Genomic DNA, 25,796 nt, shown 5'->3' with positions numbered 1-25,796 from the left:
TAATATGATTACTTTAGAGTCAGTGGTTGTGAAAGAGAGACATACATTTCTGCCCTGCCTGCTAGCATATGTTGAAAGAGGCCCCTCATTCAAACTTTGCGAGGTAAGCATGGTCTGACCTAGATCTCCCCTCTCACAAACACAAAAACCATACGGTAAACACACCAACACAGTATAATGCACACACACACACACACACACACAGAGACGTAAACACACACACAGAGGCACTCGTAGCCTACACAAAGCGTAAGGTCTGGAAAGAGTGGCTGCAGTTGCGTTGCTTGCACGGCCAGCCTCCGACTCCCCAGCATGGGCGGAGTGTAGCAAGCTCTTTTCAGACATGCTGGGCCGGCTGGTTGGCTTTTGGAAGCAGGCAGCACTTTCTTGAACCGGTGCCAAATGAGGCTGGCCCAGCCGGTGCAGCTGAAACTTTTACAACCTCCCCTCGCACAAGCAGGAAAAGACACGAGAGCAGTCCGCAGCACCGAGAGAGACAGAGAGAGCAAGAGAGAGAGAGAGAGAGACGTGTAGCGAAAGTTTATCTCTTTTTTTCCCCCCCTCTACACACTCTTGTCGCCAGCCGACAAACCATGACATCCACTTAGATTGTTCTTCCTTCTGGCGTTTGCTTAGATTATTTGGTGTTGAAGCATTTTGGAAAGATTTCTCGTCTATTTGGAGAGAGTTAAAAACGGGTCAGCATGTTGGTGTGGATGTGGTTGGAGGGGGGTGGGGGGGGGGGGGGGGGGGGGGGGAGCAAGGGGACACGAGGTCGGTGAGTTCAGAAGGGGGAAAGGAATAAATTCATAAATAACAAAAGAGCGATGATGTCACGCAGAGGGCTGCCCAGGACAATGCCTGAGAGAAGGCAGAGATGAGGGGGGGGGGGGGGGGGGGGGGGGAGTGTACTGTGTGTGATACTCTCGTGCAAGTCTGTGTGTGAGCGGGTGTACAACGGTCGTTTTACTTGCATCAGAACATGCCGTGCAGGAATAGGAACATGTGAATTCTGGCACAGAAGAGATGGATTTGTTTCAGCCACTTCCTCTTTCGCGGCAAGGAAGGGGACCTCAGAGTCCTTGCCAACATATGGGAATTACTTCAACAGTTGCTGATTGCTACAAGAAGTTGATTTCCCCCCTCTGTTGTTTAACATGTACTGTAATTGTAAGCAGCTCCATGGTGGCAGCGGCCGTGAGACGAAGCGCTCCGAAAGACTGAAGCTATTTAAGCTGTGACGGAAGAAGGACCATCTTGTGTGACCACCGGATCACGGGAGTGCATGAAAAATGAATGAACCAGATTCATCACTATGGTTCCTTTTCCAAGCAAAACAAGAGACCTGAATTCACATTTGAACAATTAAAGGCGGCTTGGGTGAGAAGGGGAGTGACTCGGTGTCCCAACCTCAATATCTCCCCAACTGAGGAACAACAAAACCAAAACACAGGCAGCTGCAGAACAGCCCATAGACGTGTGCAATGATTAGCGGGACTGGGACTCTAAGACTCGCGCTGCCTGGGACCAATGCCAAACACTGACAAAAACACTCACTATGTTCTCAGGGTGAGTGCATTGACTCTTCCCCTTTTTCTTTTCTGGGATTTAATGAAGTTTTTTTGGTGGGGGAGGGAGAGAGAAAGAGAGAGAGAGACCTTTGAGATTAATGTTGAATAGACGTAGGAGTTTGACAGCTGCTGGAGTTCTTGGCAAAGGGAGGCACAGAAAGAAATCACGTAAGTATCGCCCATTTTGGTGAACTCTATCTATCTGTCTCCTTTCTAGTCTGGGCACCTATTCTCAGCTCATCCTCCTATCTTTGGACAATGTTGGCAAGTGTGAACTGTTTCAAATTACGAACCTAAACAGCAGTGCCACCAAAATACATGGAAGTAAACGAGATCTATTTAAAATGAGCCTCGTCTATCATGACCGGAAGTGACATTCTGCACGTAAGGCTATTCAGCTCTGTCCGCACAAGATGATGAGAGATAGAGATGTGTTCGCCGTCCCTTCACACATCTTTCACCAGCTTCTGCCTATTTGCTTCTTCCTTTCTGTCTCTCTATCTCTATCCGTCTTTCTCTTGCCCTCCCTCTCTCTCTCTCTCTCTCTCTCTCTCTTGCTTTCACCCTCCTGCTTTCTCTCTCACTGTCGTTTTGTCTTTTTCACTTGGCATCAGTGCCAAAGAGGGCTGGGAGAAAGACGAGAGAGAGCGAGAGAGAGTGTAAAGACGAGGCTGCTTAGCTTGCTGACTCTTCAGCTACAGCCCCGTGGTATGGTGCGGTTGGTGGTGAGCACATTTCTGTGTCACTCTCTTGCTCTCCCTCTCTCTTGCGAAACGCACAGTACAGCCTATATATATGTGGGGTGGAGAGGGGCTGTGTTGCTACCCGTTCTCTTTCCCGCCCGCCATGGCCTTCGCTCGCCTCCAGTCTTTAACTTCCACACTCAAGGTATTTAGATCTTTTGTTGTTGTCGTTGTTAATGGTGATACTGATGGTGGCTTTTTTTAATGCATTTTTTACGAATTTTACTGAGTCCTCGATCTCAATTTAATGCAATTTATCTTCCTCTACTTTGTCTGTGCTTGCTTTTCTCTCCTGTTCTTCCTCTCTTGTTCACCATCGTCTTCCTCCTGCAGACGTGTCGGCCTCACCCCTATGGCCATGCTTTCCACCATTTCTGTTCTACGAAACTTAATAAAAGAGGCGTCGAAGTTTTCTCCTTTCAAAAACATGCTAAAACCCAAATAATAATCGCATCAGTATCGATATAATGTGAGCGAATTGTGGACATCAAGCTGTTTTTCCGATCATGGCATTTATTTAAAGCGGACGGGTACTTCTCGTGTCTAGTACACACCTATCATTACTTGTGAGGGATGTGTGGTCGGTGGATCTTGACGCCATCGGACCGAGTGGGTCTCGCTTGTGCTCTGGTCACAGCTCAGAAGCCTCGAGCATGCTAAAGTGACCTGAAGTTTTCGAGGGGACAGCACTGTTGTCTGCGGTGCAGATGGCCTGTAATCAGTGCCCGGCAATAGGTCCTCCTTGCTGTTTTCAAAACAAAGAAAACTCCTGCACTCCCTGACTCAGCACAAAGTCGAACGCCTGGCCAAAGAACGTCCATGAAATGTGAAAACTTCCCGCAGGGGTTTACCCAAGGCATTTATTTCCAGGCTTCAGGCTTGCTTATTGACCCTGTGTCTTGGGTTGGGATATCTACTGTGTATCTCAAAGATTCTAGACAAACAACACCATTTACGTGTATAACCAGGAAAAAATTGTATTTAAGACTACTTGCGAAAAAATATTTGTAAAGTTTTTGCCCTATTTTACCTTTTTTTTTTGTGCTACTGAGCTTGTGTTAGTTTCATTTCAACCACTGAAAGTCATTCTGAAAAGAGGAAATTAGTCAAAATGAAAATAGTTCCATGTCGTGTTCTCTGTATTTAGCGTGGCAAATTGCTGCTGCAAGTTAAAATTAAATGACATGTAGGCCAGTCCAGCTTAGTATCTGTTATCAATTTGCGGGCAAGCACAAATGCGGAAATTTCATTATTTATAGAACTGCAAAGCACTGAATTAGTATGTTATTTCAAATAGTAAACACAACTATTAAGAGTCTTATCGTTCTGTAACAAGTGTTTTGCACAGAGATCCTAGATTTGCACTGCAGTTTCTTCAGCTAGGATTCTGGATTCTGATGCCTTTTTCATTTGACACACAGATATTTTATGTTGAGTTGCATTATGCAAATAGAAATGCACATAATAGTCGGTATTAAGGCCAATGCAGGAAACAAACATGATTTATCGATCAAGTCAGAATTCCTTAACTATCAATATTAATTTAGACATTATTAAGATATTCCATTGCATATTTCAGAGGTGCGATTTTAGATTAAACGCAAGGCGGTACATATACAGTAAAAAAAAATAAAAGATGATGTTCAAGATGGCGCCCGTATGCCACGTGTTTGCAGGACACTAAATCTATTTGAAGTACCAGTAACAGGTCAACATTGCAGCAGATGACAAAGCCTGTGAGGACACTTTCTATTGTCTGCTGTCACTTTCAGTAATGGAAAAAGTCCTCTCCTCATCTCGACTATGGCACCATCCAATATCTGTCCACACAATCTCATATATAGGGGATCATTTAGCCTATGTATGGGATATAAGAAGTTTGTTTTTCATAATGTTCCTTTAAATATGCTTGACAAAATTAGATTTGAAGCTTTCTCTACTACTCTGGAGCAATACCACATTTTGTTGTTTTTACATTTTTTCAAAATCAGATCCTGAAGTTGTTAAAAGGCATATTTTGTTTTGTTCAGGGAGAGAGTGAGAGAGAGAGAAAGGGAGGTGGGGACAGTGCGAGTCAGTGTAACAGTGGGAGGGAGGAGAGGTTCGGGCCGCCTCCACCCCTCCGCTCTCCTCAGATGAACTTATCATGTTGCTTCATATTTTCTAGCCAGCTAGGCTCACTTCCTCAATTCACTCGGCTTCAAACAATTAGCTGTAATCTGCACTTGAATACCTCGCTGCTTCAGTTGCAACGGCTTCACTTTTAACATCTGGTGTAAAACCATTTTAAAACCAAAAAAAAAAACCCTTGATTCCTTCCTGTAATATGCATTATGTGCAAGTTATATCACATTCTCAAACTTATGCTTGTAGCGTAAAATGACATTGACATCCTTATTGAGTGTTCCTGTTTGTCATTGTACGCTATATTCACCTCAGTGTGGTGATACACATAGGGGCCTGTGTGTTATGGCGCCTCATTGCCTGCTGCTGTGCGCAGTGCATGCAACACTCATGCAAAGAGAAAGCCAAGAAACCATAGACATTTGCCGATCTGCAGGGTGTTGCAGTATATAAACGTTGCAAGGGAAAAGCGTTATCGCAAACTTTTGGTGGGTATAGCAGCCCCCCTCTGGGAACCGCAAGTCGGAGTCAACCAAGGTCAACGGCAGACAGGCTTCCTGTTTTGGGTCCGCTATTTTTGCAGTAAGGGCGTTCACTTGGGTTTAGCTTGATGACAGGGATCATTGGAAACATGAATCATATCTACTAGTGTACTAGCATGAATGTGCTGGATTGTGTGCGCTGGATTAAAAAAAAATGCATTGTGGGAGATGTTTTCACCAATAGGTGATGCTTTCATTATTTGTTAGTATCATTAGAGAAACAAGCCTGTGTAAAAACCAACCAGGTAAGGAAAACAAGTTGCACCCTTTTTTCCCCGAGATGAGATAGAATAGCTTATTTTTAATTTTGTAAACAATATTTTATTGAGGTCAGACCACTATCTACTAGTTAGGGTGTGTGCAAGTATCGAGTGTCGTGAAAGACGTTTTAAAAACTGCAGTTTGCCTGTTTATATCTTAGTTTATAGTGGCACACAGGCACCCTATGAACAACCCCTGAAGAACAGTGGCAGTGGAAGTAAGTTTGAGTAGGTTCTGTGAAAGGATGAATGAATCTGTGAGATGTTGTTTGTCTTGAGTTAATGTCTCATTTAATTATATGCTTTCTGACCGAAATGAAGTGAAAGACAAGTGTTTGCAAAACTTTGTGACACTGTACGACCCATTAATGGAGAACTCAGGCAGAAGTTATGCAGTATTTAAATCTATTATGGAACAATGTCTAGCTGATGAACAATCCATATTGCATTTGTTGTGAACTACTTTAGGAAGCCTTTTGAATTTGAAGAATGGTGTACTCCATTGGTTTTCTATGGCTGTTTTTCAGGGAATTCAGGAATGAGTATTTTAAAGTACCCCTGAAAAATGCTCTAGATGATTTCCATTAGTACAGTAATATGATTTACAGTAAGATTATCTTATCGTAAACCAGAATCTCATGCTGGCATAATGGCATGTGTGACCATATGGATTTTAGCTTTGATATGCCGTTGGCATGTGTTTAGAAAAAATAATCAGCATATTTGCTTTTAATGTAAGCATCCTTAATTGGAAAGGAAATGTATAATCACAATATCAGCTTAGTTGATAATGACCTTCAGCTGAACAAACAGAGGCGAGATGCAGATGGGGAGGGGATAGTTGAGGAATAGATGGGAAAAGGCTGCCAACCGCCTCGTTTATAGACAAATGGATGACGGCACCTGAAATAAAAAAGTAATTATTGTGCAATCACATATTGTTCTGCTTAAGTTTTATTATTATGATTATGATTATTATTACACTCAGTTTTGATGCTGCTTCCCCTCTGACAGTTTGTCCCTACGTCGTCACCAGTGCAGAGCTCACAGGTCTGTCGTAGTGCAGGGTTGTACGTGGCTTTGGGATAGGCATTCTTGTTATTTTTTAACCCTCCGAAGGCCAAAGCCGATAAAGATGAGAATAGATGGTAGTAGATATGGAATTCCATGGAAGAAAATGTAACACATCCGTCCACTCGTTACACGTGTAAATGAAGATATGGAGAGAGAGATTTTTCTTACCAAGCTTTTAAATGTGTGTGATACGGAGCAACAACTTGATGAACTACTAGCCTACTATGTGAGGAGGAACTGGATGAGTAAGTTTAAATATTTCTAACTTTCACACTAGGAGATCTGCGTGTTGTATAGGACAACATTTTTAGCGTAACATTCTTGCTAGGGGTGTTGTTGAGTGGTAATACACCACATATTCACCACATTGCGTGTGCTAGAGTGAGCTCTTGGGCTATTGACTGTATGCTTACTCATACATTATAATGCATTTGGTTGGTTATGGAGTGTAAATTGTGTCAAAATGACATTTGCATGTGTAGGTATATAGTGTAGACGTCAAATAGTGTAAAGATCTCATTAAAATAGATTATCTTCTCTTCTCCAGTTTGCTGCGTGTGCTAGTGTGAGGTCTCTCTATTTACAGTATGCTTACTCATACAGTATGCGTTTGGATGGTTATAGAGTGAATGTATTTCTGCGGGAATAGGTATATAGTGTATACTGGAAATAATGTGGAGATTTCTCCAAAAGACATTCCCTTGTGAAAAGGCTTTGTGTTAGCATGGGGAGGGGTGTTAGCATGTTAGCAGCCTCCCTCTCTGTATGCATGGGTAAAGGCCATTAGCTCTCCCATTGATACCTTTGGATAAAACAAGGACAGAGTCATAAATGTGAGATGGGCATTTAATTGTTCATATGGAGTGGTTATGATTTTATGCTTACAGCATACCCAAGACATTAGAGAATCACCTCAAGGGACCAAATCAGTTGGTCACTGTGGTTCATAATATGCGCTGGTTCATATCATCGTATGTCATCGTATATTTTTTTTTATAGGGATTTTAGAGAAAAATATAGAATAGCAGAATTGGAACAAATAAATAAAAGGTGCTTAAATATTCAGAATGACAGAATGATCACATCATGTCAGAACCACAAAAGTGCCTGAACTCCTGGGGGGTTAAATTAAAGTCAGACAAAGACAGTCTCCAGTTCCTCTTTCAAATTGCAGTCTTTCACTCTGTCAGACAGTCACATACATACACACACAGACACACACACACACACACACACACACACACACACACACACACACAAACACACCCACACACAGACACACACCATCCCTACCACTCAATAGCCCCCCCCCCCCCCCCCCCCCTCTTCAGTTGCCACCTCCTTTTTCGTTCATTGAAATTCAGCCTGGCAAGTAGGCACTGCCCATTTCTTGGCACCGGGCTCAGAGAGGAAGAAAAAAAAAAAGACAAGAATCTGCACCAATCGTGTTGTTTCACAATCGCTGTGGTGGTGCCAAGCATTCAGCCCGTTCCAGCTCTGGACCAACACCAGCTCACCAATAGGTATTTGTCATGCATTTAATTTCAGATAGGCTATCTCAAACTGTCATGCTAGTGTTGACCGAAGATTGTTGGTATGCAGGGCAGTTCATTGATTTGTGTTTTCAAGTCTTTTCATTGGTTGATCAGCTGATTGCTGTGGGAGTCTTGTCCGTTTTTTGGAGCATGTGAGATCCCATTGTCCGTGAGACCTGTTTGTGTTTGTTTTTCGTGGCTTGCGATTTGCAGATCAGAAGAGAGGGTTGGTAGGTGTTAATGATCTACAAATTGCATATCATCTTGTTGCAGGCAGACTTGGACTGGTTCCGGAGTTGGGGGGGGGGAAATGGGGGAAAGGAAAAACAGGCGGTTGTAAATGTAAAGTGTTTGGAAGCAATACTTTGAAATTCTGTATAATGTTTTTGTTTTGAATTTCCTTTAATTAACATTTATCAGTATGTGCATGATATTATGTTGAGATTTATTGCCTTACTACATCCTAATTATTGTATTTTTTTTGGTTTAAAGAGTGGTCCCTTGTGTTGGTATAGTAGAATTCAACGAGACATTTTCTCGCTTGTCTCGACAGGTTCCTTCTTGTTGTTCAGTAACTTCTCCAGTTTTCACCACAGACCAAGGTTTTTCTATCTGTCCCTCTGCAGTACTAGACCTGACTGGACCCATAACGCTGCCTTTGTTTAACTGAACACACCTGATTTAGCCATTCAGCAACATGATGAACACATGGATCATGGTGGCAGGTAGTGGTGGGAAAAGCGTCCCTGCTGCAGGGCTGTGTTTCAGGGGTGCCACTGAGATAAGACCTGCCTAATGGGTCCCAGCAGGCAGGGGCCGGGGCCTTTGTTGAGAGCCAGAAACCAGTGTCTTGTTTGAAACGTAATGGCCACGGAAATCGGCCCAGAAAAGCGTATCCTGTTTTGCTGTGTTGTACCCGAGGTGATGACATATTTCAGAAAACCAAGTGACCTGTGTAAAATCCCATTAGCGCTCCAAGGGTTGCTAACGTTGGCATTTCAAAATAATCACGTTCATCCTTTGCTGTAGCATAGCATAGGTGTAACTCTTAATTAAATAATCACATTCATCCTTGCTGTAGCATAGCATAGGTGTAAATAGCGCAGCTTTGGTCTGCAGGTCACGTGTGTTCTGCTGCAAGATTAAGTTTAGTGTTTGTTTGTTTGTGCCATTTTCTGGCTCTTTAGTGCATGTTTGTGCCATTTTTGTTTCTTATTCCAGTCTGAACTCTTGGCTGTTTTTTGTTGAGATATATTACTATTCAATTACTATATGAATAGTGCTTCTTGAAAATAAATAATTGTAGATATATATTTAATGAGGACCAGTGATGTTGGAGCTTCTCTTGTGTACCATGACATAGTCATGTCCATAGGAATCCAATAGATCTGAGGTGTACTGCCTGAGAATGGTATCCACATCGGAAAAAGTAAATAAATAGAAATAATAAACGGCAAATGTAGGAGGAGAGTGTCCGATTTGGAGCAGCACCAGGAGAAGTGGTCAGGCCCAATCCTGGCGATTAAGTCAAATCTCCCCATTGATGGGGCAGACTGGTCCCCAGTCTAATCTGCAAATTATCCAAATGTCACATCTGTCCCACTACATTCTCTCTCTCTCTCTCTCTCTCTCTCTCTCTCTCTCTCTCTCTCTCTCTCTCTCTGTGTTCTTGCATGACACACCAATCAAACTGGTCTTCTATGTGTTTAATAATGCAGAATGCACAATAGTATAGAAAGTCAAGAAATCTGGCTGCATGAAATCTTAAAAACAAAATGCCTTTCACTAATTTCCCATTAATGGCAAGAGTTTGCTACTTCTTTCTTAAAACAGTGATGTGTGAGAACATACAGAAGCCTGTCATCAGCTATAGCAGCCTTAGTCCATGGAGTCAAGTCTGAGTTGACTGTCAGCATACACCAACAGATGACGATAATGTCTCAATTACCGTCTACACCGCCTCGCCCTTGGCCAGTCCTCTTCCCCCCTCTCTCACAGCTTAGGGGCCTTTGTCAGGCTAGCCCTCTTTGAGCTGGTCTCTGGTCGGGCCCAGCTTCATGCCAAAACATTTCAATCACTGTCTGGCTTAATTAGGCCAAAAGGAGTTCTGAATGTTAATGAATCACGGCGCTGCTTTTCACTGAATGTGGTTCTCATGCTAATTTATGCAAAGCAGGGAGCCCCCGCCCCCTCTGTCTGAGGGATGGCTCAGCCCTGGCCAGGCTCAGGGTTTTACCTCCACATGCCTGCCTGCCTGCCTGCCTGCCTGCCTGCCTGCCACTTTAATGTGTAGGAGTAGGCCCCATTTTCGAACATGCCTTCAAAATCAAAACTAGTAATAAATGCTTCTAGGTATTGGATTCAAAATATTTGTTGCGCTGACTAGTGAATGACTGTCATCCAAAATAATCAATTAGTTACTATACTCTACTCATACTGTACTTACATGATGTTTTTTTTATTATCATAGTCTGAACCTTTCCTGTAAATATGTGACATGTAGGGCCATCTACACTAACCAAGCATTGATGGCAGCAGACAACAACACCATTGGCAGATTGGACAGCTGTGAGAGTTATCTGTCTCTCATTGTACACTGTATACTGTACAATGTATACTGTATTTTTATAAAATATTTATTTAAATGCTACCTATAAATCCCTTCCTGCAAAACACAGTAGATACTATGCTGTTTTGTACAATCTGAGATATTACGTATTTCTTTCCTATTTCTTAGAATGTAAAGGAATTAAGACATAAATGTAAGATATAATTAGTATCACACCTGAATGGCTGGATTAGGCTTTTAGTATCAACAGCCTTTGTAAATTAGGCTTGGTGACTTCTGGCTCCCAGTATTATAAACCTTTGAAGGGGAATGCTAATAAACAGATGAAGGGGAAAAAAATACTCACCAATCTTTTCATAGAATCCCATGCACTACAGTATCATTACACCTCTATAGTGGATCTTAACAGGCATGTCCTAAGACTGAAAGAGGCTCTGTGGCTCCTAGTTCTTCAAATCTGCCCTTTTATCTAATAGTTGTTCTGTTTTGATTTGTGTAAAGTATGTGGTGCAGCCTGAGATATTAGCCTTAGCTTTGACATTTGGTGGCAGTGTTTTGCCTGTGATGTTTCATATTACTGTCGTCCAAGCTCCACGTTTGTGAATGGATGACATGTCCATGTTAGTATATGTGGCATTAAGAGCTATAATATTTATATAGTATTCTTTTGTTTGATGGCAGGACAGTTTTTCTATGAGTGAGTCCAGTTTGTCGTAACTATCAGTTTATACGCTCTGCTCTGCAAACAACACATAGATGTATGTCGTAGAGGTTTTGTGGCATTACATACATATATATATATATATATATACAGATATATATATAGAGACATTCACCGCATAGCAGGAAATACATTTATGATCTTGTCACACTACCTGTTGGTTCATAATTGTTTTATTTCTTTTGAGAGGAGTATATTTTGAGGTGCTGTGTACTTCTGGGAAGCGCCTTAATAGTCCACAGCCACAAGCGATCCTTGGCATCTTTTGTCTTTGAAACGATGCCAAGTGCTGTGTTTTTGTGCTAGCATTGAAAACGACATCTCAGTTGCACATTGAAACCAAACCACTTCAGTCCTTGACACCCGTACATCGGTTACGATCACCTTGCAGATGTTGTTAGCTTGGGATGGGAGCCCCCTCATGCCCTAAGATGGCTGAATCACAGCCATTTTGTTTCCTTTCTCCCCTCTTGTGGACTAGCAGAATCGCAGGCTTTCTTCAGGCTACAAGAGGCAGCTGGTGGAAGCCATATCTAAATTCATCTGTTTACCTCAGACAGTTAAACAGCAAGCTTCCGTAAGGTTGTCATGTCGGAATGAGCTGTTTTTCACAAAATGGGCACTAATTCCTGGCACAGCATCAAGACCCCTTTTCTTTCGCGATCAAATGTGCGCTCTGTTTTTTTTTCTTTCTTTCAAAATTAGTGCTCCCTAAGAGTATTCACTTGGCTTTTGCGTGGCTCTTTATGCATTTCTATTTTCTTTCTGTTGTTGTTTTTCCCTCAAAGAGATTTTTTTGTGTTGTTCTGTTTCTGAGCATACATTGTGGAACTGATTGAAGCATATATGTGTAATACTACTACTTCTACTGCAAATAATAATAGTTATTAGTTACACAGAAATGTGTACATTTGTACACAGAATAGTTACACAGATACTATGTACAGGGTTTTCAACCATTTTGATGAAGATGTGCTTTTGGACCTGCATTACTAACATGTCTATGTGCCTAACAGGTGTCTGACCACTTCCTCTGAGGTGCCCCTGTGCCCCTGTGGGTAGTCTGCTGTCCTTGGGGCTGAGGTAGTAGATTGAATAGTTGTGGGGATGCGGGTGCTCCCTTCTGAGTTAACTATGCAATCTACTGTCTTTCCTAAGGTGACAGCCAAGTCGACTGCTGCTCAAGACCCACACAAGAGACACGACAGCAGTATAGGATACCTTCTGAGACCTCAGCGCAGTTTGACTCATGATATGTAACCATAATGCATAGAGGCAGAGGGGTCAATCATTGCACGAATGTATTTCAAGGCCGGGTCATCTGAAATACGCTGGTCTGCGTGGCTCTGGAGGCGAGAGAAGAGTGATGCAGTGCCTTGTTGAGGTGAGGTAGTAGGTTGTATAGTTTGGTGGGGAGATCCTTCCCTATTCTGGTGATAACTATACAGTCTATTGCCTTCCCCGAGGGGTGCACAAGGCACAGGTCTCCAACTCAGGACACAACCTTCAAATATATGGGTGATGTTGGCATTTCAGTTAAGACAGTGATCTATGCTAACTATGCCTTTATTTCACTAACATTTACCTGGAATTCAACCTGAATGTTCTATATCATGTCAGAAACATGTCGTAGCAGGTGTCTTATGTGAAAAGATTCTATGACAGATTATTTGTAATGACATATTTTTGATGTTGACGCTTTATTAGCATGTGACATAGAATGTTCTGACGTCTGACATATAGAGCTGCCATGACACTTCCCTATAATGGTAACATGACACTGTTATGTTTCCTTCATGGTTGAGAGTTCATTATCATTATCAAGATATCCTGCATAGCTTGTTTGTCTAGTCAGTTTGTCAAGCAATGAGACACTTCAGAAGGATGATTTGAATCCATTATTGACATGAATTAGAATTCAACAGAACACACATTGGATGACAGATGCATTTAATAAGTAGGCAAGCAAGACGTGGTGTAACAGTTCATATTATTCGGATCATTTTAACTGGTTAAAAAAAAAATAAAGCTGAAAAGTGGTTCATGAAGGGAAAATTATGCTTAATAAAATTCTTTGTTTTTTACTGACTGCATTTCTTGTCCTTAATTTGTTCAATGACTGTAAATAATTTTAATTAATGAGGTAATGGAGTTTTCTCCTTTGAATATACAACATACCTGAAAAGAGAAATAAAAACAAGGAAGTCTGTAAAAAAACTGTAATTTGTATTAAGCCTAACTCGAATCATACAAACATGGCAAAATATGTCAGTATTGCAGTATTAGATTTAGCTTTTCCTATCTGTCTTTCTTGTTTTTAGTCACTTATAATAATTAGCTTTTTTATTAGGTTTTTAGTGCTATACAAATAAAGCAACAGTTGGGAATTATTGTTTATCTACAAACAAGATTTGTGATGCGCTCATGAAAATGTATTATATAAGCAAATATTTGCAAACGTGTGGAGTGAAACACATCTAAGTGGTCTGCTATATATGCACACACACACATACACACACAATTCTACTGTACTTGATAAAAGATGATTGTCTTAGTATGGAGCACCCCCATGAGGGAAGGACTTATATTACCTTTTATTTAAAAGTTTCTGCAAGCTTTGCAGGAAGAGGTTACTAGAACAATCCAATACTGAGCAATGGAGATTCAGTGGCAGACGTTATGAACAAGGGGCCCCACTTTTTTTTTCCATTACCCAATTTTGAAATCGGGGATTCCCCAAAGGGACCTTTTGTTTAACAGGACACTGTATAGATGTGTGATAGCCAAAGGCAGTAAGGGAGAGAGAATGGCCACTGCATGTTTCCAGATGTAACTGTTTGTGTGGGATGCTGTTCCTCAGGAAATAAGGCAGCAAAGCCTGAAGTGCCTTGAAGCACAGAGATACAATTTACACAATTCTTTCATGTGTGGGTATCATTCTGTTATTGCGTTCTTTACCCATATGCCGTGCAGGTAATAGCTCTCTCCCAGTCTGTTGAAGCAAGTCTTAAACTGCACTGAACTGTCCCGTAAACAAAACTCACAGTCTCACGGCCTGAGCTGACAGAGACACAGGACTGCTCACGGTCTCACGGCCTGAGCTGACAGAGACACAGGACTGCTCCCGGTCTCGTGGCTGCCCGCTAGGCCGCCCTGCCAGACGTACGAGTCCCTTCGCCTCTGCCTTTTATGGCGGCACAGAAAGCAGCGGCTCCAGATCTCTGTGTAGGCCTCGCGGATCTTCTGGATGCGCAGCGCGTACACCACAGGGTTGACGGCAGAGTTGGCATGCGACAGGAGGATGCCGGCGTAGAAGGCCCCCTGGGAGACGGCCCCGGGCCCCCGGGAGAAGAGCAGCACGCAGTTCATGACGTGCAGCGGCATCCAGCACACCGCGAAGATCGCCAGCACCAGCGCCAAGGAGCTGGCCAGCCTGCGCTCCCGCTCGTAGAAGGCCCTGGAGGCAGGCTCCCCGCTCGCGGACTCCCTCCGCAGACGCACGCGGAGGTTGCGGAAGACCAGGGCATAGAGCAGTGTCATGGCCAGCAGGGGCAGCAGGATGCAGCCAAAGTAGTTGAAGTAGACCATGTAGGGCAGGGAGACCACGGCCAGGAAGGTGCACTCGATGACGGTTGAGTTGGCAGAGGCGGACGGGGCGCCAGGGCTTCCGTTGTGCCAGCCAAAGAGAGGCGGGAAGCCGAGCAGACAGGAGACGAGCCAGCAGAGGGCCACTGCAGCCCAGGAGCGGCGCTGAGTGGCCATGCTCTTGTATCTGCCACGGGGGGAGGAGGAGGAAGAGGAGGAGGGTGTTTTTCACATTTGTAACTGATTTTCCAGGGCCATTGTGGTCACACATTTCTAAAATGTGGGAAAAAGGCCTATTACAAGCCATGGGGGACAGCTGAGGCCATTTTAAAAGAGCCTGTAAGGAAGTCTTTTACTGGTGTCAACAAACCCTGATGTATGTGACACTGCAATTTTATGCTTTCCTGCCACACAAATTATCACTCAAACTGTGGGAAAGCTAAATATATCAGTGAGAAACACATATAGCATGGAATGTTCCTGCGACGCACTGAACCTATAGAACCTTATATTACAAATCCTGATATGAGAGAGATATAAACAGCAGTGCTATATTTACACATTACCTCTTACACATACACTGAGGGTATGTATGGAATTAAACTCATGACATTTTCTGACATAATCAGTGTTACTGTAACACATAATATACGTATACATATGTCCTTTGAATTCAACATATTTAGGCTGAGGATAGGTAACTGGATTAAGGTTTTTATTTTATTTCTATAAACATGTGTTACCTTTACAATCAGCACACAGAATTAGTCTATATTTAATCAAATTCCATCTTTAAATGACAGTTCCAGTTAGCATCAGTATTCATGTAATCAGCTTAGCTCTTCACAGTTTGCTCTCGGTGCGATGACCCTCTCCCATCAGACACTCACCTGAGGGGGATCCTGACCCGCAGGTAGCGGTCCACAGCGATGGCCAGCAGAGAGAGCACCGAGGCCTGGGTGAGCACCAGCACCACGCAACTGACCGCCAGACACGCGTGGAAGGACGTCCGCACCCAGCCGTCCACCAGCACCGCCAGGGGCACCGCCACGGTCCCCACCAGGAAGTCGGCCACGGCCAGCGACACCACGAAACAGAAGGTGGGCTGCCTGAGCGACCGCCTCATCTGCACGGCCCACACCACCATCACATTCCCCAGGCAACAGGCCACGGCAACCAGGATCTCCAGTGTCAGGTACACCATCCAGGCCATGGAGAGACAGAGAGACTGAGGCAGCCAAAGTGAGAGTCGAGAGGAGAGAAAGACCAACAGAGAAAGAGAAAGAAAGAAAAATAGAGCTCCCTTTAGTATGAACTCCCTTTTATTTCCTGGAGGGAGGGTTTTTGACTTAAGGTCAGTGTTCATAGTTTGTGTGGGAAGCACTAAGTTTTGTTGTCATGCATACCCCTCCACACCCCAAAACGCACAAAACACACGAACAGAAACACATTGAGAGACGCATCGACACACACACACACACACACACACATGGACATATACACACTCACACACCCCGAAGCACACATACCAACACACAGAAACACAAAGAAACACACAAAGAGACACACGCTCCCCATAACACACACAGAAACACAGACACACATGCACACATACACAAACACACACCCTAAAACAAACACACATAGACACACACCCGTACGGGGCGCACACACACACACATACAAACCATTCATGCAATCACAGACACTTGCACCCCGAGGGCCACCTAATACCATAACTCTCTGGGAGTTCGGCTCTCGTTCGGATGAACTCCACTACACATAATAACGCTCTCACACACGTACCCCTCACATCTGTGCTGCATCAGCCTCCTCTGTGTGTGTGGGCGATTCACTGTGGACATTGGAGCTACTTAATGATTTGTGCTCATTGTGTTAGCATTGTTACTCTTTTTGTCCTCAGATGGAGCTCTTAAGGATGGCTGTAAGTACCAGATGTGATATGTTAACCACAGAGCATAGGCAACACTCTTCCCACCTTCGCACTGGTCACTTCTCCGAAGTGAATCTCTGGTGCCACCTTGTGGCTGTTTAAGATGCGGTTGTACTATGCGTAAGGGGAAATGTCTGATAATACACACAGAGAGATCTTGGCAGATCGTATTGTTTTTGTTGAATATTGTTGTCTTGCAGGTTTATAGCAAGTGGCAGGAGTATTGAAAGATGTATGGGGCCCAGTACTGGATAGAGCAGTAGAACATCCCAGAAAGTATATATTGAAGAAATGTAGTCAATAGAGAAGGAGATTTGTCAAGGGGCTAATTTCTAGCTACGCCCTTGGATGCTTACAATAGAAATAGTCAATAGGCATGTTTTATATGTTTTACACACACACACACACAGACACACACACACACACACACACACACACACACACACACACACACACACACACACACACACACACACACACACACACACACACACACACACTCACACACACACATACACACACACACACACACAACCAAATTGAAATCAACCTGTAATGATATCAGACAGTGCACACACAAACCCTGCTCTAGGCACTCATCTTTTAACAGAACATTGTGGTTTTTATCTGTCAATCTCACGTACGCCTCCACCCGTCTGTGAACCATTCGTTCATGCCATGTGTCTCTCCAGTGAATCATTAACAGTTCTGTTGCAGTGGCGGTTTTCCAGTGTACCCTTGCTTTGCATATGGCCATGCATCTGTGGAAAGGGGTGGGGAGCGTGGCTGAGTAGATAGGGGTTTTGTGAATTATGATATTAATAATTATAATACAGGCAGGCAGATGAAAGAGGTTGGAGACAACAGGTTCTGGCATTGAACTTTTGTGTGGATTATCAGATCTGCCTTGGAGGGTGGCCCTGGGTCATGATGTGGGACACGGAAATAGAGAGAGGGAAAAACACTGCAAGGCAGAATGATATAGTGAGAAAGATGGTGGCCAATGACATGTTTTGTTTACTTGGGATGTCAGGTGTGAGTGTCTGTCAGTTGTTGAAGCTTCTGTGGAACCTTACTCTTTTGGCCTGTGTATGTCTTTGTCAAACAATACAAGCAGCCACAGTACAAGGAAGTTTACAAATGCCCCAAAAGTCCATATCAACAAAAGGTGCTCCGATTTTACTTGATTTCAGGATAAGGTGGTCAAAAATAATAAAAAAAACGGTACAAACAGACATATTTACAAATATGTAAAGTAACAAGGTAAAAGCTACTTATAAAGTAGCACAGTGTTTGTCAACAATCCTCAGATTTACAAATTCACAAGCCAATGGACCCCCAGTGATTTTCCACCAATTTCATAAATGAATGCGGGCCGTTCATGAAAACGACCCCATTTATCATCCAGACATTTCGAATCAAACACAAACACACTTCCATCAGAATAATCATCTTAAATTACAAAGATGCATCTGTAGTAATAAACAATCAGGTTCCTGAACCAATTTATCTTTACAAATACTCAGTATTTATGTACATCCTCTAGGCCTGCGTGGGTGACACTAACTGCTCATAACGGACTGAACATCTCGCTGAAGGCCTTTGAGTGTATCCTCGGTGAACTGATAGGTTAGTTTGCGCTTCACCTTGTTGATTTCGCCAGTGCGGGAGTAGTTGCGTAAGGCCCGCGCCATTTTCTGGTAGGTCATGGTCTTACGGTTCCCTTTGCGGCGCCCCCACATCTGTGCCAGCCTCTCCTTGTTTTGGGAGGAGAACTGGAAGGTGCCGTTGGCCGACTGAACCCACCAGATGCAGCTCTGCATCTCAGGAGTCTCCAGCATCTCGTACAGGAACTGGAACAGGCGCTCCTTCCTCTTGCCTAACAGAGCGGAGACACAATAGACAACTGTGAGAAAATCACCAATAGAAGGGCGAGATGCTGAGTTTAGAGTTACAGCTATGGGTACGACATGAGGAAAGTACAGGGCTTTCTGGTTATTTTGCTGCAACAGGTTTACGGTTACAGAAAAGATTTGATGTGTTGGGCTAATGTAAAGATTAATTTACATGTGCCAGGATGATGGATATGTTACAGTTGTGTTACATTTTTTTGTGTCAGAGTATGTTGAAGGGCATTAACAATTTGAATCACATGGTCTAGATGTCTTGACGTCTTGCAGAAAACACAGACTACAACTATCTGTTAATAAAAGCTCATATAGGTACTTCCACTGCATTTTGAAATTTAGAGGTTGAAGAAGCGAGATGGGCCGCCCATACCTGATAGGGAAGCCAGGGGCAGGGGGTCGCTGTCTTTGCGCACCATGATGTTATCAGACGGGGTTGATGGGGGGCACTCAAGATAGCCAGAGTTGCTCGACTGAGAGTCGGAGTCACTGCAGGCAGCCACTACAAACTGGCATTGCCCCTACGACAAATAATAACATGCATTTTCCAAAGGGGTACATAATCAAGCTTTCAAGATGTACACTATCAGGTTCATAGATCACTGAAGTTAATGTTCCTATAACAAATGTGGTAAATAATGTGCTACAGTGACACTGACCAATATAATCGAATTCCTAGGAAGCACACATACTTATAAAATGTATACTTGTACTGTATATTATAATATTGATTGACCCTGGTACAGTTGAGGAAAGGTTTTGATTAGATAGATCCTAAAAAATGGGGAAATAGTCCCATAGTAGGTGACCAAACTAATCCACAGATGAGTCAGAGTGTTGACAGTTACCCATTCACTTGTGCTGGGGTGGGAGTACCAGGTGTGTTGTGGGGCTTGCTCTTCATAACAGTCTTCCTCTGTTCTGGGAGGGATGCCATAATGCCACTCATATGCACAGTGTGCAACCCAGCTGTTCTCTAAACAAACACATGCTAGATTAGCATTATTTTGCATACTGCAAACACCATGCTGTTTAACATATACACACACAAAAAAAGGAAGGTGCGTGAAAGTTTACCTTTATGTTTGATTTAGTCCGCACCATAGATATGTAGGCTACCGTTTTTGCTTTCTACATTTCTCTGAGCTCAAATCATTAACATTTCAGATAAACGTTCTGATTCATGCTGACTTCTTATCTTATTTTCTTTCAATATTTCCACTCCTAAAATAATGATCGATTATGAACTGAGATTTCTTTGAGGCCACATTAAATGATTGGTTTTGTTTTCCAACAGTGTGCATGCACCAGGTGCAGTGTTTTACGACAGAAGACCGATGGGAACTGCTGTCTTACCTCCAACGCGATGATGTGCCTCCTCACTGCTCCTGTGCACGCATGCGCCGGGTAAGATCTCCATCGAGTGCTCCTGGAGGTACTCCTCAATCACATCCAGGTCCACCTCCACTCCCTTAGGGGAGGAGGACAGCTCCTGAGGCCCATAGTCATGGATGTATTGGCTCTGCGAGACACATAGTAGGCAGACAGTTGGTATCATGGAACAAAAGCAGTGTGAACGCCAGCCCAATCAGCACAGTTATCACTTGTTCAGTACATTATGTGCCAGCCCATAGTGGTCAGTTATTTAAATTGCACTTGGCTTTACAGGTTAAATATTTTGGCAAGCTGAACTAATTTGAACTGATCTTGCTTGAAATGGAAATCATATGTGGTTAATATCTGTACTAAGTGAAGGATCACTTGAAACTTTATTCTTATTTCTCGTCATTACATAGCAAAATGAAATCACTTACAGTTTCTAGTGTCGCCAACATATTTGAAAAGCCAATCTAAAAGAAAAAAAGAAAAATGTTTACATTTTTACATATATCAGCAGTGATGTGAAATAAAAGCAAAACCTGATCTCAAGTCAGACATGTTCAATGGAATGTTGTCTAACAATCTGATCTTGAATCGGAATGCAATTTAGCTAAGAGTGAATACAATTCAGAAGAATACAAACATGACAATAACCAAAAAAACAACGTGACGAAGTGATGGAACATAACAACTCGTTCACCAAATGTAATAACAAAAATGCCTAAACATTACTGCTATTGTCAGTGATAGTTAGAAAAAGCCATGGCATTACCTCTCTCTGTGGCTGCGGTGAAGTGGTGTCTGCACAGGGAAGTGAAGCAGAGTCTAAAATCCTTTCGTCAGACAAACGTTCGAAAGAGCCAGAGCAGGGGGTGGGTCTGCAGCTTACCTAAAGTACACAACTGTTACTGTGCATTGCCTTATATACTACCTACCTGGACCATTTATCTCTCCTCCTCCTCCCTCCCTCCCTCCCTCTCTCTCTATCTCTCTTTATCATCCTCTCTCTCTTTCTATTTTTCCCACCAAACCTCTGGATTCCCCAGTGGCCATTGCCAACCCCTTATCATCTTTATGCAAACTTTTCTCACAATCAAGCCATCAGATGGATTTAACGGTGGGGTGTGATGTGACGTGACCTGTCTGCCACTCCCATTGCCCTCTCCTTAATATTTTCCTGGAAGGGGGTTTTTGTTTTTTCTCTTTCTCTCTCTCTTTCTTTCTTTTTATCTCTATCTCTCTTGTGCTCGCTTGTGTTCTCAATTGTTATTTATTTGTTGTCTTTTCTCTCAGCAGCTATGTATGATTACAGCACAATAGTGTGTGGCTAATGCATTTCATACATTTTCCCTGTCGATGCAATTACTGTAATATTTTAATAAATAATAAGGCCAGGTCCCATAATTATAGGATAACAGCAGGCTATGTTGGTTAATGCAAATCAAATAACTTCTAATGAAAGACAAACATGTGAGACACGCACACACACACACACACACACACACACACACACACACACACACACACACACACACAAACACAACAGCATATACACAAAAAACACACAAACATATACACACAAAAACAACTGCATTACCTAATGTAGCATAATGTAAGTCAACATACACATACAAACAAAAACATGCACACACACATGCACACAGACACACACACACATACACACATGCCTTAAAGCGCACATGAGTCAACCTACCTACCATGGTGCCGTTTGCCTTGTAGTGCATGGGGAAGTGGAGTTGATGGAAACATAAGAACACTAACTCTCTCTCTCTCTCTCTCTCGCTCTCTCTCTCTCTCTCTCTCTCTCTCTCTCTCTCTCTCACACACACACACACACACACACACACACACACACACACACAGCAACAAACATGCTTTGTCACATGTTTTCTTTGCAATGCTCATACACATGCACTCATACACAAACAGACAAATACACATTTGAGGTGGGAGAAAATATCGATTCAGTGCAGTATCGGGATATTTTTCAGCACAATGTTGTCTTGATACAGAGGCATGAAGTATTGCTATAATTATTTATTTATTATTATGATTTTAATTTTATTTTGGGACATTTGTGTACTCTGATAACACAGCTTCTGACGTCCACGAGATGACATAAGATCTCGTTCTTCTGCGTCACAGCAGAAATTGGAAAGGAAGTCTGATTCCAGAATATATTTACAGCACCAAGATGGCTGCAGATATTCCCAGTGTAGGAAATGTAATATATGTCAGAAATAAATCACAATGCATCACAGAATCGTATTGCGATACTTGATAAATCATATAATGGGAAAAAATCACAATAATATGGTTATATTCGTGATAGTAATGTATCGTCGCCTTTGTAGACATTCCCACCCCTAATGTACACACACACACACAGAACATGGCCTATATTACACACAGTCTTTCACACACACACACACACACACACACACACACACACACACACACACACACACACACACACACACACACACACACACACACACACACACACACACACACACACACACACACACACACACACACACACACAGGACTGGCATAGGTCATGACCAATATTAGGGCGAAAAGGTGCCATAGGGCTCGATCGTGTCATGTGGTTCGTGCCATGAGGGGCTCTTTTGTCTTGAATGATCCACTAGCATTGCAGTGTTGTGGAATCATGTCTGTAAGTATAGATGATATAGACTTTGGAGAGGATTACAAATGTCAGTAAAAACTCTTGTTTGAAGGGTAAGTGAGGATACAACCATTCATCATATACAGAATGTGATTTCTTGGTCTCTAACACCAAATGCAATATTTTATTTCTGTGATCCATGTGATTATGAGATAAGAGAAGAACAACCAAGATGCCTATTACATTAAATATAATACATTTATTATTAATCAATGGAAATATATTAATGTGATGTAATAGATTTTTATAATTATTGATTCATTTATTTTTGTAGAAGTGCTCTTCACATTTTGCACCCATTCTCGCCCTGTTCTGGCCACTGGAGATCCAATAACTGGAGGTGCATTGACTCCCCCTCACTGTCGTAGGATCCTCTTTCCTCTTTGGCTGTCGTTCTTACCGCAACTCTCTGCAGCCTGCGTGGCTGCATTCAAGGCAGTGAGGTAGAGGGTTGCGCCCTCCCTTCGCTTAAACCAGCCAGGGAGCCTCTTCCTCCTCTCCTCCTCCAGCTGGTCTCTCTCTGCTGGGGTTAGAGCATCACACCGCCCAGACTGCGGGGTCCACTACACATCCCTGCGCAGTCTTGGTTGGTATTTTTGCCACTCCAGTCTTGGACGAGACATGGACCTCTCTCTGTCTATATCACCAAGCTGCTGAGACGAACTGCTCCCGTCCCACTCGGCCAGCTGAGAGCTCCTGTTCTCAGCACATTGCAGGGTTGGGTCTATGGAGAGAGATGAGATAATGATTCAAGTTTTACAACATAAAGATGCTGGTGTCCACTTCAACTCTTGTAGGATATACAGCTGTCTAAAAAAATGTCAACATGTTCAACGTTCAATATGTAAGAAGAAAGACACTTCTGAAGTTAGAGAATGAATAGAGATGAGGGAGGTTGATGTTTGATGAAGGGATACTTACATGACAAGTTCAGATGGGCAGACACATCACCCGTTATCCCACAAGGGGTTTCCCCTGCGGAATCACTGTTCATCTTTGCCTCATTTTCTCCCTCATCTGCCTCTCGTTGTTTCTCCGGCACTGTCTCCAGAGCCTCTTTCTCCACCGCCTTCTCAGGCTCACTGATACTGGTTACAGTTTGAGCCTTCTCCTTCGCAGCCTCCCTCCGTTTAAACCAGCCAAGCAGCCACTTCCTTTTCTCCTCCTCCAGCTGGTCTCTCTCTGCTGGGGTTAGATCATCGCACCTCCCAGGCTGCAGGGTCTGCTGGTCACCCCTGTGCACTCTTGGATGGTAGTTATTCTGGTCCAGTCTCTGACTAGACATGGGCCTTGCCGTGAGGGGAGCCTCTTTCTCCTCAGGCTCTGCACTGGCATTGCCCATCTCCACAGAATCCAACACAACTTCTGGACTAGCATCCCTGCTAGCATTAGCCTTCTCTTTAGCAGCCTCTCTTCGGTTAAGCCAACCAAGCAGCCTCCTCCTCCTCTCCTCCTCCAGCTGGTTTCTCTCCACTGGGGTTAGATCCTCATATCTCCCAGGCTGCAGGGTCTTGTGCCAGTCCAGTCTCGGACGAGACATGGGCCTTGCCGTGAGGGGAGCCTCTTTCTCCACAGGCACTGCACTGGCATTGCCCATCTCCACAGAATCCAACACAACTTCTGGACTAGCATCCCTGCTAGCATTAGCCTTCTCTTTAGCAGCCTCTCTTTGGTTAAGCCAACCAAGCAGCCTCCTCCTCCTCTCCTCCTCCAACTGGTCTCTCTCCACTGGGGTTAGATCCTCATATCTCCCAGGCTGCAGGGTCTTGTGCCAGTCCAGTCTCGGACGAGACATGGGCCTTGCCGTGAGGGGAGCCTCTTTCTCCACAGGCACTGCACTGGCATTGCCCATCTCCACAGAATCCAACACAACTTCTGGACTAGCATCCCTGCTAGCATTAGCCTTCTCTTTAGCAGCCTCTCTTTGGTTAAGCCAACCAAGCAGCCTCCTCCTCCTCTCCTCCTCCAACTGGTCTCTCTCCACTGGGGTTAGATCCTCATATCTCCCAGGCTGCAGGGTCTTGTGCCAGTCCAGTCTCGGGCGAGACATGGGCCTTGCCGTGAGGGGAGCCTCTTTCTCCACAGGCTCTGCACTGGCATTGCCCACCTCCACAGAATCCTCGTTGGGCACCGTTAGGCAGCATCTTAAAAGACCACAGAGCTTCATTTTGTATAACTGTCCTCTTTGAAATCTCAAAATAGACTGAGCAGATCTTTGGAATTCACTGAAGATTTTACTTCATTTCAGAATTCAAATAAACATTCCATATGTTGTCATGGCAATCAAGCCCTCTCCGACGTTGCAAACCCTCTCCAAGCACCTCTCCGTGGCCTGACGTGCACCTCCCAATTTTTTTAACTATCCGTCTCCGTCAATCCGTTAATACATCGCTTTTTACCTTGTGGGTAGTAGTATGCCAACATTAGATAGCTGGCTCAGACACCTCGCAAATCCCCTCAGACATATTTTTCAGTTACAATAACGGGGTTTTTACATTGCACAGTGTCTATTTCTTGGTAACAAAAAAAAGTCGAACAAACTAAATATACGACCATGTACGGAGTTTGGTCCGCCGGAGTTCTGGTCCGTTTGGTCCTCTTTTAATTTTTTTTTTGCTTTGCAACAACCACAACCTTCGGAGAACCATAAATGGAAACGAGTCCGTCGAGGCAACTGCGTGACCACGTTTAACGGATTCGTAGAAGTATTACGGTACCACAAACGAAAAGAATCTTGACTATCTTGAGTCTTGAGTCTTGATCTTTTGCTGCTGAGAGAGGGCAAAGGCACACACTCATCAATGATTTACCAGCTGGAAGTCGGAGTGATAGGATACATATTACTCAGCTCAAGATCAAACCAAGTCAAATGTGGTGGTGTGACCTTGGCTTTGGCTATTGTGCTTATTCTGTGATGGCAGTTCATTAATCCAATTCCTTCACATCCCTTTGTTGTGGCCTGTTCAGGCTTACATGTAAAGATTTCACTTCACCCTTTTCTGACAAATAACAATGTAGTGGCCTGTTTTTCTTCTGCGTAGCCTCCCCTTTATGTTTCATGCATTGAGCCGTGCACATAACAAAGGTGAAAGGATTGTAAAACCACCAAACTACTGGG

At 43.5% G+C, this 25,796-nt stretch overlaps 3 protein-coding genes and 1 long non-coding RNA gene across 4 annotated transcripts; 1 reads left to right on the top strand and 3 right to left on the bottom strand.

Moving 5' to 3' along the window:
• The first annotated feature begins 909 nt into the window (after window positions 1-909).
• LOC116220318 lies at window positions 910-13,227 on the top strand. The gene is made up of 2 exons (XR_004163569.2): window positions 910-2,459; window positions 12,298-13,227. It is a non-coding gene; the product is annotated as an uncharacterized LOC116220318 (long non-coding RNA).
• Window positions 13,228-14,220: 993 nt separating this feature from the next.
• Window positions 14,221-17,345, bottom strand: LOC105889847 (adenosine receptor A1-like). The gene is made up of 4 exons (XM_012815777.2): window positions 17,319-17,345; window positions 16,724-16,792; window positions 15,615-15,952; window positions 14,221-14,911 (listed from the first exon to the last, which is right to left on the bottom strand). The coding sequence occupies exons 1-4, from the start codon at window positions 17,343-17,345 to the stop codon at window positions 14,221-14,223; spliced, it is 1,125 nt and encodes a 374-aa protein (XP_012671231.2).
• Window positions 17,346-17,836: 491 nt separating this feature from the next.
• LOC105889848 (transcription factor PU.1) lies at window positions 17,837-21,799 on the bottom strand. Its single transcript, XM_042707668.1, has 6 exons — window positions 20,738-21,799; window positions 20,400-20,435; window positions 19,942-20,107; window positions 19,434-19,561; window positions 18,959-19,106; window positions 17,837-18,557 (listed from the first exon to the last, which is right to left on the bottom strand). Exons 2-6 carry the CDS (start codon window positions 20,418-20,420, stop codon window positions 18,241-18,243), a joined length of 780 nt encoding a protein of 259 aa, XP_042563602.1. The 5' UTR covers window positions 20,421-20,435; window positions 20,738-21,799; the 3' UTR covers window positions 17,837-18,240.
• A 967-nt stretch (window positions 21,800-22,766) lies between these two features.
• On the bottom strand, window positions 22,767-24,288 carry LOC116220317. The gene is made up of 2 exons (XM_031566553.2): window positions 23,600-24,288; window positions 22,767-23,402 (listed from the first exon to the last, which is right to left on the bottom strand). The coding sequence occupies exons 1-2, from the start codon at window positions 24,273-24,275 to the stop codon at window positions 23,242-23,244; spliced, it is 837 nt and encodes a 278-aa protein (XP_031422413.2). The 5' UTR covers window positions 24,276-24,288; the 3' UTR covers window positions 22,767-23,241.
• Window positions 24,289-25,796: the final 1,508 nt, after the last annotated feature.

The sequence above is a fragment of the Clupea harengus genome, chromosome 4, assembly GCF_900700415.2.
Source record: "Clupea harengus chromosome 4, Ch_v2.0.2, whole genome shotgun sequence".
Lineage (NCBI taxonomy): Eukaryota > Metazoa > Chordata > Actinopteri > Clupeiformes > Clupeidae > Clupea > Clupea harengus.
The sequence above is the reverse complement of the archived record's forward strand: the minus strand, read 5'-3'. Positions and strand labels throughout refer to the sequence as shown.

Excerpts from the sequence above, each read along its gene's own strand:
- LOC105889847 (XM_012815777.2), bottom strand. The coding sequence starts at position 17,345 with ATGGTTCACAGACGGGTGGAGGCGTAC. Across the intron at positions 16,793-17,318 it reads ACAGACGGGTGGAGGCGTAC|TACAACCGCATCTTAAACAG; the intron begins GTGAGATTGACA and ends CCTTACGCATAG. Across the intron at positions 15,953-16,723 it reads GAGAAGTGACCAGTGCGAAG|TCTCTCTGTCTCTCCATGGC; the intron begins GTGGGAAGAGTG and ends TGGCTGCCTCAG.
- LOC105889848 (XM_042707668.1), bottom strand. The coding sequence starts at position 20,420 with ATGTTGGCGACACTAGAAACT. Across the intron at positions 19,107-19,433 it reads ACCCCAGCACAAGTGAATGG|GGGCAATGCCAGTTTGTAGT; the intron begins GTAACTGTCAAC and ends TATTTGTCGTAG. Across the intron at positions 18,558-18,958 it reads GCCCCTGGCTTCCCTATCAG|GCAAGAGGAAGGAGCGCCTG; the intron begins GTATGGGCGGCC and ends CCGCTCTGTTAG.
- LOC116220317 (XM_031566553.2), bottom strand. The coding sequence starts at position 24,275 with ATGGGCAATGCCAGTGCAGTGCCTGTGGAGAAAGAGGCTCCCCTCACG. Across the intron at positions 23,403-23,599 it reads TGCCCATCTGAACTTGTCAT|ACCCAACCCTGCAATGTGCT; the intron begins GTAAGTATCCCT and ends CTCTCTCCATAG.